Consider the following 12,081-nt stretch of genomic DNA (forward strand, 5'->3'; position numbering starts at 1 on the left):
AGAAAGAAGGAATTTGGTTACATTTCTTCTATGTACTCTTTTTCAGGCCTGGAGCCAATTAAGTAACCTACCTGTCGTAGTTTCTGTTTAAAATAGAAAAGTTTGACAATGCCATGATTTTGAAGAACTGCTTCTCAGGGGTATGAAAGATTTGGCAGAAGTTTCTGACTCCCTAAACATTTAATCAGCTATCTGTCCTATTTTTCTGAAAACTTATAAGTAAAAAAAATATGAAATCTAAATAATCATGAGTCACTCAAATCATTTTTAAATTTTTTATTTCTTTTATTCATATGTGCATACAATGTTTGGGTCATTTCTCCCCCCTTCCCCCCACTCCCTCTCTTTCTCCCCCCACCCCCTCTCTTTCCCCCTACCACCCTCTCTTTCCCCTGTTCCTTCCCTCTCCCCCCGACCCTCTTGCTTCCAGGCAGAGACTGTTCTGCCCTTATCTCTAATTTTGTTGAAGAGAGAATATAAACAATATTAAGAAGGACAAAGCATTTTTGCTAGTTGAGATAAGGTTAGTTATACAGGGAGATTCCTAGCATTGCTTTCATGTACATATGTGTTACATTCTACGTTGATTTTTCTCAAACTGACCTTTTCTCTAGTTCCTGGTCCCCTTCTCCTATTGGCCTCTGTCACTTTAAAGTTTCTGCATTAGTTCTTTTGCATTGAGGACATCAAATACTGTCATGTTTTTTGGGTTTCTTACCTATCCTTATACCTCCCTTGTGTGCACTTGCCTTATCATGTAACCAAAGTCCAATCCCCTTGCTGTGTGTGCCCTTGATCTAAAGTTCACATATAAGGGAAAACATTTGATTATTGGTCTTCTGTGCCTGGCTAACCTTACTCAGGATTATGTTCTCCAGTTCCATCCATTTACTTGCAAATGATAAGATTTCATTCTTCTTCAAGGCTGAGTAGAATTCCATCGTGTATAAATACCACATTTTCTTAATCCATTCATCAGTAGTGGGGCATCTTGACTGTTTCCATAACTTGGCTATTGTGAATAGTGCACATGGGTGTGCAAGTGCCAATGGAGTAACCTATGTCACATTCCTTTGGGTATATCACCAGAAGTGGGATTGATGGATCATATGGCAGATCTCCGTTCAGATTTTTAAAAAGCCTCCAAATTTTTTTCCAAAGTGGTTGCACTAGTTTGTATTCCAACCAGCAGTGTACAAGGGTTCCTTTTTCCCCACATCCTCGCCAACATCTGTTGTTGGTGGTGTTTCTAATGATGACTATTCAAATCATTTTTGATAGGCAAACTACCTCTGAAATGATCATTGGAAAATTTTCAAGTGTTTCCAAACATTTCAAAGTTTCAACTGTTTTCAAACAAAATTTCAAAATAAAATTATTGCTTTAGCTCATTCATCTCTTGCTTGTTCAGGGCAAGAATGTGATTTTTATAAGGATGCAACAGTGTTTATAATTTATAATTATAACGCTTCCTATGTATAATTGACACATAGAAGATCATAGGAATGATCAAAAGAAGATTAAAACTTGAAAGTTTTAAGTTTTTGACACACTGTATGGTCTTAAGCATAGGAAAGAACAGACTCCAATATTTAGCTAACTCACTCCTTATAAAGCTTAGGCACATTTATTTGTAGTGACGGCTCCAGCATGTTTTCAGGAGGAGATCAGATTCAATACCACTCCTGTTAGCCTACTGTCTATAATAATGTTTTTCTCCACATTGCTATGAAATGTTTTATATAGCCCTTCTAAAATTTTTCTATAGAACTACATTCAAATTTACTACAGTCAAAAGGTATATTTTTCAAAGTTTGCAACTTTTTAAAAAATGGGAAAAATAGCTAATTTCTGAATGTAAACATTTATGATAGAGAAAATAGGGATTTTTAAATCTTCAAATACCATCTGCAGAGCTATTATGTCAACTCTCTAAATCTTTGTTGGTGAATATTTCATTCAAATTTTATCTTTGGAACATTTTTCTCAGCTTAAGTACCAAGTTCCAAGTCAATTCACTGTTAGTTCAACTACTAATACAGTCTGTCCCCTGAGTTTTCCTTCAAGAGTTTCCTGACATGAATTCTTAGAATATTCTGATTCGAGAAGTTAAGGAAGTCATAAATTCCTAAGATAGTCTGGTTGAATTTAGTGCAATAGTCCTTCTTTTTTTCCATTTGTGTTACAAGTGCTAGGAATCTCATTGAGTTTGACCTTGACTCATTTTTCACAATCTCAGATGATACTTTCAAAACCAAATAGAACTCTATGTCTGTCTGTTCTAGTTGCTTCCAGTTTTTTTTATCTTTTCTGCACCCAAACAAATTCTCTGTGTTCTTTGTCAGCCTCTCTTCATCCTAGCATCTCTTTTAGACTTCTCCAAGGAGATTAACAGTGTTTTCAGGCCTTGGGTAGCAAAATTTGTGTAGCTATTTGTCCATTGTTATTATAAATTTCCATACTCATCATTAGACAACTGCCTAACCATCATGATGTGGGAGCCCATTTTGTCACCAATCATAAGTGAGAGTGTTATCATGAAAATCTCAGGTCATGTTCCTTCTGGAAGAAATTTTCTCTTTGATTTAAGATGGAAATTTTGGTCAGTTCTACTCTGGTTTAGTTTTTCTATTCCTTTCTAAAAATTTGTAATAACTAAATAAAACAATTAAAATCTGAACAGTTAAGTGACACTAAAATAAATCATTTTGATAGGGAAGCCATCTCTGAATAAACTGTTTCCTTCAGGAAGCTATAATTCTATTTAAAAGTTCATTTCTTTCTGATTTTGATTTTGTGTGCAACTACCAATATAGATATGAATACATCATCCTGTTAATATCTGTCTCTTATGGTTTCAAAATAAGTATGTATTAAGGAAGAAAATATATAATCTAACATGCTATGACTATAATTATTTACTGAACTCCACCTGTGTGTTCATAGTGCTAAGAAAAATATACAACTTGGGCCCTGCTAACCTAATGTTACCTTAGGTCTATATTTCTATAAGGAATGCTACAAGGCCACAATAGAAGAGATGAAATAAGATAACATGTAAATAAGTAATTTTCAATGGCCTTTGCATGTTTTAAGGTCTTTTTTCTTCCATAAAAAGAGCATGTCGCCACTAAGCTCTAGTTAAATTAGCTCCAAAAGAAAATTAACTTTAGACATCATGAGATTCCATTACAAAATGTTCTTTTCTTTTGATGGTCAAGTTGATGCAAACAGAACCATTCTTTGCTTGCCTTCTGCACATTATCCCTGAAAATAGAATGTTGTTAGTGCTTTACTTACTAAATTATGCACAAGTAAGATTCAGAAACTCAATTGTGCACTTCAGAAAGTGCAGATAAGATTTTTTCCCCCACACCCCCCAAAAAGTTACTTAAATATGCATATTAACAATGCAAAGCAAGGATCTCTGATGTTTCCTTTAATTGAGTTATAAACAAGAAAACTATCAATTCCTGCTGCTGCCCTATTGATGCATGTGGATGTGTGAATTTTCTCCATGTGTTTTCTCTGTGTCCTTCAGAACACCCATAGTGGAGATGAATCACCAAGGTGTGTATTAGTCTGACAGTCCTAGAAAGTATCAAGACTAAAAGCCAACGCCAGGAAACAGCGTTTCAATTGGTTCCTGGTGTACTGCTAATTGATCCCAAGCCCTTCATTACTGTCTAGTGCAAAGGGCTAAGTAGAAAGTAGGCATTAAGAAAATGACTTCACTGCAAATGAGGCAGAGGGAAATTCTAGGCCTGTGAACTGCAGTTGCTCTGTTCTTGTATTGTCATACTGATTCTAAGTTTATCTTTTACTTCAGATCACTTGGAAACCCCTACTTATCCCAAACGGAGACATACTGAGCTATGAGATCCGCTTGCCTGACCCTCACATCACAATAACCAATGTAACTGCCTCAGCCTTGAGTCAAATAATTGCTCCTCTGATTCCTTTCACTAATTATTCTATCACCATTGCTGCTTGCTCGGGGAGTAACTCATACCTCGGAGGGTGCACGGAGGATTTACTTATCTATGTTACCACCCACCCCACATTACCGCAGGAGGTCAGCCCATTGTCAGTGATTCTGCTAAGCAAATCATATGTTGGAAATTCTTGGCAACCACCATCTAAGCCAAATGGACCTAACTTGAGGTAAGAGAAAGTGACTGTTTGGGTGTTCTGTAGGCTTATCTCTCCAGGAAGTAGGGAAGGAAGCTTTGACTCACATCTGAACAGAGAACTAATTCCTTATTGGATTACATTCTCCTCTCCCCTGTAATACTGTATTGTATATCTTGACTTACATGAAACCGTAAAAGTTCATCAAGGTAAAAATATCCTCATAATATTGAGAAAACCACAAACACTGAAACAACAGTCATTTTTCACAAAGTATTCTCTCATAATCCTCTTGATTTTCAAAGTATATTTTTATTCTTAGCTAAGCAACTCTGATGCATGATCTAAATAACAGAGTTCAATAAGTATGTCTCCAAATGATAAAGCCAACACTGTAATACTTTGGGACATTAGGATTATCTGGAACCTGTACAGAATGTGGTTAGGGATATAAACAAGATGAAAGACAATACTTGTGATTCTAAAATGACTTGGTACCAACCTGAACTTGATACTTGGCCAACAATATGGAGTTAATAATATTATCATTGTTTATGAAGCATTGATGGTAGAAGTCTTAGGAAATCATTAACTTGGTAAACTTTTTGTATTTCTACTTTGTGTGACACTAACAATAAAGATTTGGCAAACCTGACATAGAAGAAATCCCAAATCTTAACCATTCTTGCTGGCAATAATAAGATGTGAATATAGCTGATAGTTATAAATTAGTTGAACATATAACACTTGAGCCAGAAAAAAAAACTGTTTAACTGAAAACAACTTCATCATAGCAAACTTAAGATGTTGTTGTTTATGTTTTCATGCATGCATCATAGACACGTACCACAGGCTAACCTGAGTTCTGGTAGTAACATTAGTTCAGAGAATCCTGATGTTCCGGCTTGTCTTTTGCTTTAGATATGAGCTTCTGAGACATAAAACCCAGCAACCACTTGCTTCAAATCCCCCGGAAGATTTAAATCTGTGGCACAATATTTATTCAGGAACTCAGTGGTTTTATGAAGATAAGGGTCTTAGCAGGTGAGATTACAAAAACCATAAAAACAAATGCTGGCATTTAGTTTGGGGCACGTTGAATAGTTCAAAGTATCTTAGTGTCTTCATTGTGTGAGCTTGTTATCAGTTATGCAATAGAATATGTTTGGCTATTATCTGTGGTATTAATCATTGAACTGTAACAGTCAGCGTGTTTAATGTTTGCCATCTTAACTGCATGCTTAACGTAAGCCTTTGAAGTCAAACCTGTAGATGTTTGAGACTTAACCTATTGCCTTTGTTGCAGCTCTATCCAGACATGAAACTTAATATAGAATTTAGAAATCTGGAACATATGCAAAACTGTGGAAATTACTGGGCTCTTGTAAATGCTTGCTGTTTCTGGGAAGTAATTGGTTATAAGTCATTGGTTCAGTTTGCAAAAAAAAAATTATTGCGTTACTAGGATTGAGACTTGAAAGAATTTAATTTTCAGTTTCAGAGGTCAACAAATGGGCAAATAGGCAATGTCAGAAAAGCATACTGAGTGGTAGAGCAAGGAGATCTGGCTCTGTTTCACTCTGTGCTAGAGAACTACATTCATGACCTCAGGAAAAATCACCCAACTTCTCTAGGCTTTTGTTTTCCACAGAATAAGGTGATTTGGTGGTAATAAATGGCTTCGAAATCTATGTTGGACTAAGCAATGTAATCAAATTTCAAAAAAGTATGAATACTATTTTATAAAAACTTTCATATCATATTTTTCAGTAACTTTTTATAAAGTTGGTTATGTTCCTAGACCCACCACTGAGTAGTCATGTTCTGAACCCTGTTACAACTCTAGTCTTGTCTACCATCCCTTCCTTACCCAGGTGTCTGGGTTCCAGTTACATTTGTATAATATTCAGTACCTCCAACATGCAACACTGGCCCTCATAGCTTCTCCCTAGTGCTGCATTTTCCTGTTGCCTGACTAGAACCTTCTTCCAATTTTGCCCTAGAAATTTCTTCCTCCAGGAAGACCACCTGCCCACTCTCTCACAGGTCTCAAACATCTTCCTTTTATTATATTTCCATAGCACATCCCTTTTGCAGTGCACTACATGGCTACTTGTCTCCGCACCATATTACATTGCCAAATCTACCACAAGGCTGGAGCTCTGTCTACAACTTCGCTCATCTCAGTCCCTTGCATAGTCCCTACCACTTAGTAGATACCCAAACACTTAAGTGAAAGATATTGTTAACTTAATCCAAGATTGGTTATTTAATTTCTCATTGCCTTGGGAATATATTAACTGTAGTGTTATGCTCTTTAGAGGAATGAGCAAAATTTAGGAACATTTTCCTGTCCGTTTTAAGGATTTTGGTGGGAAAATATAATAGATAATTGTAAAATTCTTTGGAAAGAGGCAGGATATAAATCCAATCAAGCAACAGAATAAACACATGAAACTGCCACATTTGTAAGTCAAAAATGGTCATTTGTTAGCAGATTCTTATTGCTCAATGTAAATGTCATGGTTATCATACTATTCTCAACTCTTTTGATCCATCGTTGCCTTAATTTGGTCATCCGTATATGATTATCCCTTCAGTGGTAAAAATTTATTTATTTAATAATTCATTTTTTCTTATTATACACTGAGTCATATAATAAGGAGCACAAATATTCCCTGCCTTCTCAGAGTTCACAGGCTAGTGGAGAAGCCTGCTCCCATCCCTGACAGGAGCTGTGATTTTCACACAAATGCTTGCTATCACAGTTAACTGCAGGATCACCATTTGTGCCCAAGAACACCATTTAGAAAAGAAAGTTTCTATGACCCAGGAACTCTAAGTGCCTCAACTATAATGATTTCCAAAATAAATAAAGCCTGACTATTTAACATTCCTGAACCTGAGTTTTAGCCAGGAGATATTCAGCAAAAACATAGAATAAGGCTCAGAAAGCTCATTTTGTTTATTTGCAGAAGAAACAAAAATTTCACAAAGAATTAGTACAAAGACCCGAAACTTACTTTTGAATTTTATTGATTCCCTTATGGAATCTTGAGTGAGAAGTCTAAATCTAAGTAAGAAAGAAAGAAAGAAACATTTATTAAGATGAAATATGAGTTGAGGTAAACATACTCATGACAACTACTTCTGGGAGAAAAATGTGCGTATAATAAAGTGGAGCTGAGGGGATATTTTGACTAGCCTCATAATGCTGAATGTCAAAGGATTTTTTTTCCTGCTAGGACTAACAAAGATTTCTTTTTGTTTCTGTTCAAGTAATTGCTACATCCCTGGTGCTTAAAATAATAATAATAATGATAGTAATAATAATAATATGAATTTTTTCTTAACATTTAAAAGAAATGGCATGAATCTTCATATGGGCCTTCTGCCCTTAGTAAGTCCTAAAATACTCAGGGTCCTGTTAGCCCAAAGTGAGTGCCTCAAAAATCTGAGTGAAAGCTGGAAATGAATCCACTGTGGTCACATGCAGCCATTGTCTACCCTGACAGAAGCCACACGCCAGCTGTGGCTCAAATGGCAGAGGTGACATCATCCTGTACTGCTGCACATTGTGTTGCAGCTTCTCCTTCTTCTTTTTTTTTTTTTTTTTAAATCTTGTGCTGCAGTTTCTTAATGGCCTTTGCCCTGGGCCTATATAGTTGTCCCTGGGTATTTGTCAGGAGATTGGTTAAAGGAGCCCCCACAGATACCAAAATCCAGGGATGTCCATGTCCCTTGTATGAAATTGGGTAGTGTTTGCATATAACTACCCATATCCTCTGACATACTTTAACTCATCTCCAGACTGTTTATAATACTTGCATGATGTAAGCATTATGTAAATAGCTGTTATACTGCATTGTTAATAAAATAAGTCTGTACATGTTCAGTAATAGAAGTAATTGCTTTAAAATATTTTCCATTTATGGTTGGTTGAATCTGTGGATGTAGAACCCCAGGATACAGAAGGCTGACTTTATTTGTCTTGATGCTTTATCCATTTGGCTATGTTTTTAAAGTTTCTAATTAAATTCTGATACTTTTAAGAAGGATATGCAGTTTCTTATTCCCCCAGATTGAACTATTTCCTATTTATTTCTTAACTTAAATCTGCATAAATAAAGGGAACATTGACATGTTTGTTCCAATCTCTGCTTTTTATTAGTATGACTACATTTAGAACCAGCTTCTAAATGGTAGTTCTCTTGATATAAAAGATAAAATGAACTTAGATTCCCAGTGTGTATACCTTTATAAATGTATTGTGAGAGTAAGTATAAATTTAGGCTGATTTCCTTGTTTGAATATTCTTTATTGATTAAATAAATCTTTATGATATATAGAAAAGCATACCAATTTAATTAAAAATATCATATGTCCTGAAATTTAGATCACTTTTTATATCTACATATGCAAAACAAAATATTGAACTAATTATCCACACAATTTAATCCAAACAAAAATACCTGTGCTCTTATGGTTACTTCAGGTAAGGGTTAATTTTTAACTGAATTACACAGCTTGGTTGCTTGATTATTGATACTTGCTTTGCCTGTGTAGACACGGACAAACTCAGTGTAACTGCGGGTTTATACTACTTTTCAGTTTCTAACTTTTCTTCCTAAATAATTCTGTGCAAGGTGGCCAGGTTATAGTTGTTGGGGGAACCATAACTTTGGGTTTGCTGACATTTTCATCACTTGGAAAATGTAGTGAATGTGTCAATCTCATCTGATGACATCAATGTGAGTCAGGCAGGAGTTAACAAGGGGCAGTGGCCACCCTCCCCTTACAGTTTTCAGCACCTACTGCTGACTTGATTCCTCAGATAAAACCACCAAAAACACAGTGTAGCCTGTCCTTTTTTGCCTTGTCCTCTTGTCACAGTACAAAACATAATAGAATGGGTTTTTTCCTAACTTACAGATTATCATCATTTAACTGCCATTAAACTTATTAAGTATGTTCCAACTCCTATTCCTTTTAGTTATTTATAAACTCTTCAGAGCATTTATTTTACACCGACAATTTGGATAGAGACCACCATGAGATTCCTCTCAAGAATCTACTAATTATATTATCTTTAAATGAAAACATTCAAAATTCTTCAATTTTCATCTTATTTGCAAAGAAAGGCTAGACTTGTTTTAAAACTCAGATGCTTAAGCTATATATAAGATAAATTTAAATCTTACTGCCATAGAATCTACTATTTTTTAAAACTCACTAAAAATATTTCAAATTATAAGATAAAATATTCAAAAGAAGACAACTTTTATTCTGTTTCTTCGTAATGAGATTAATGCACACAGATGACATTTTCTGCTTTGCTAATAGGGAAAGACTAGTACTTCTCATGATATGTGTTTCAGCTGGAGTATAAATATATTACAGTTGGAGCTATTAAATGAAGAAATTAACTGTACATAGAGAGAATAAGTGATCTACCAAGACAAAATTGAGCCTGTTAGTTTCTTTTTCTAGGAGTGAAAGCCAACTTCTGTCAGCATTGGTGTGCTGACAGAATGCACGTCATTCAAAGTGAGTGAAAAATGCATCTATTTCACATTCAAATTAAACTGGTAGAATCACAGCACTGTCTCTATTGGGATTTTTTCATTGCTGTAAATTTTCCTCATCTTATCCTTTTCTGAGTGCCATCATTTTGTTTCCTCATGAAAAAAATAAGTCTCTAAATCTGAAGGAATGCATTTTAGCATAGGAGGTTTTTGTGCCCTACGAAGGTTGTTTTCTTTTAAAAAAAATAATCTTTGTATTTCTTTCCTGTGTTGATGACATGGTACAACAAAGACAAAAATTATATTAACATTATTTTAGGTGTGGAGTTCTGGTAGCATAGATAGGTATAAATAGCTATAGAAACATAAGTGGTAATTTTCACTCACAAAAATTGTATCATATTATAAAAACTTTCAAGTGTGATAAACCTTATTCTTCAATTTCAAAAGCAAAATTATCAGTAACATTTTTTTAGACTCAACAAGAGATTCAAAGGCTTGGATACCTGCCATCAGTGGAAATTTTTAATACAGATTGAGGCAATGGAACATTATTGCATTCTCATTTTTTGTTTATTGATTTATTCCCATAAAAATGTGAGTGTATAAGGAACAGTATACTACACAAGGTTTCTTAAATCCTTGTTTGCATGAGATTATGCCCAAGCATAGTTTGGGTTGTGGCAGATATGAGGAAGAATTAGCAGAAGAAATAACTAAATAGCCTGCATTTTCAGAAGAATGATTTATATTGGTGACAATATTGACACATGAATTCTGTTAGGACATCAATAACGTTGACACATTTTTAATTCTGATTAAAATAACCCGAGGCATTCTCTAGCTCCAGTGACGAGTTCTGTTGGTTCCCCAAGCACAGCAGACATTTTCAAGATCCAAGCCTTCACACATTTTGCCCTGGAATAATATCTGTCACTGAACAAAGGTCTTCACTATACTAAATACCACTTGACACCAAAACCTAGCCCAAATGTTATCTCCTCTGGGAAGACCTTCCTGACTAGGTAAAATTACAATAGATGCTCCCTCAATTTTGTGTTTCAAGAAAAAAATGAATAAATGCTTTAAATGTGCTCCTTTGAAAAAAATTCTGTAAAAATTTATATGCATTATGGTTCTAGGAGGACAGATATCAAGTTCATTGTGGTTAGCATCTGGTGCATTGTTAGTATCCAGTAAATATTGCTTGAATGAATGAACAAATGAATGGATGATGTGATGGTATATCAAACACAAACAAACAATATAGCTTTTTCAAAGCAGAATATTGCTAAGCTTCACTCAGGATAATTTCTTTATTGGACAGATAGATTTTTGTGTCACTAATCTACCAAATTATATATGGCCTGAACTTTGTGAGACTAACTGCTTTAGTCACTTAAAAACATCTGTTCATACATTTATAAAATCAGCTATTCAAAAAATAAGATAAAAAAATGGCATCATCTAAACAATATCTAATTTTCTAATTTATTGGAATAACAGCCAAATCTTGAAATGAGTATTGTCTCATAAGTTTTTGATGTATATTGTCTTTTACAAGAAAAATACAATAGTCATGTCTGTAAGACAAATGCCTATCATATTTGATGTGGGAGAGGGGGACTGAAGGATATCTTAATTGTGATACCCAATATTCCTAAATAGACCTTCAAACAACTGGTCTGACTTGCTGTATTATAGACCCATATTAATATAAGCATTCGTTTACTTTGTACATTGCAAAAGTTGTTTCCTATAGGGTTTGGAATAGTACATTCTTCAATGTACTATTTGGAGTACAGACAGTATTTAGGGAAGAAATGAATTCATATATACGTATAAATTTCACAATGAGTATATGATGTCAATTGACCAGTTTTCTTCCAAAAGAATTATTTTATTACTGATTAAATGGAATATCCTATTTGATATCAACAATCAACACCTAAGTCAATTATAAAAACAACATACGTAGAGTGAATGGAAAAACCACTTTAGGCCAACACATTCTTTTTCTGATACGAAGTGGTGAAGTACAAGTCAACACATAACTATAGACACATCATAGGCATATATCACCACTAAGTAGAGATTGGGTTTCAGACACAACGAAAATAGTACTTTTAATATTTTCTTTAAGAGAATCAAGTCTTTTTAACCATTGGAAGTTAAAGAAAATTGCAAAAGACTGATGCATAGTATCAGCAGTGAGATGCCTATTGATTTCTCAATTAAAGAAAGTAATGAAGAATCAAAAGAATCTGATAATTTAAAGTGAGGAAACTAGAGGCCCAGTCAGCCCCGATTACTAGTTGTACAAAGTTAGACAACCCCACTTAATTTCTCAGTTTTTGTTTTTTTATCTATAAAACACAGAATACATCTTGTTATTTGAAGCAGATAAACGCTAAAGACATCTCTT

The 12,081-nt window shown here is 34.6% G+C and overlaps 1 protein-coding gene across 1 annotated transcript in view; it reads left to right on the plus strand.

The window, feature by feature from the left end:
- The window catches only part of Ush2a (usherin), a 759,580-nt gene that overhangs the window by 523,950 nt on the left and 223,549 nt on the right, over positions 1-12,081 (plus strand). Inside the window, exons 41-42 of the mRNA XM_074048325.1 lie at positions 3,830-4,164; positions 5,053-5,175. Coding sequence (XP_073904426.1) covers positions 3,830-4,164; positions 5,053-5,175 — 458 coding nt within the window. The remainder of the gene's footprint in view (positions 1-3,829; positions 4,165-5,052; positions 5,176-12,081) is intronic.

The sequence above is a fragment of the Castor canadensis genome, chromosome 11 (genome assembly GCF_047511655.1).
Source record: "Castor canadensis chromosome 11, mCasCan1.hap1v2, whole genome shotgun sequence".
Taxonomy (NCBI): Eukaryota; Metazoa; Chordata; class Mammalia; order Rodentia; family Castoridae; genus Castor; species Castor canadensis.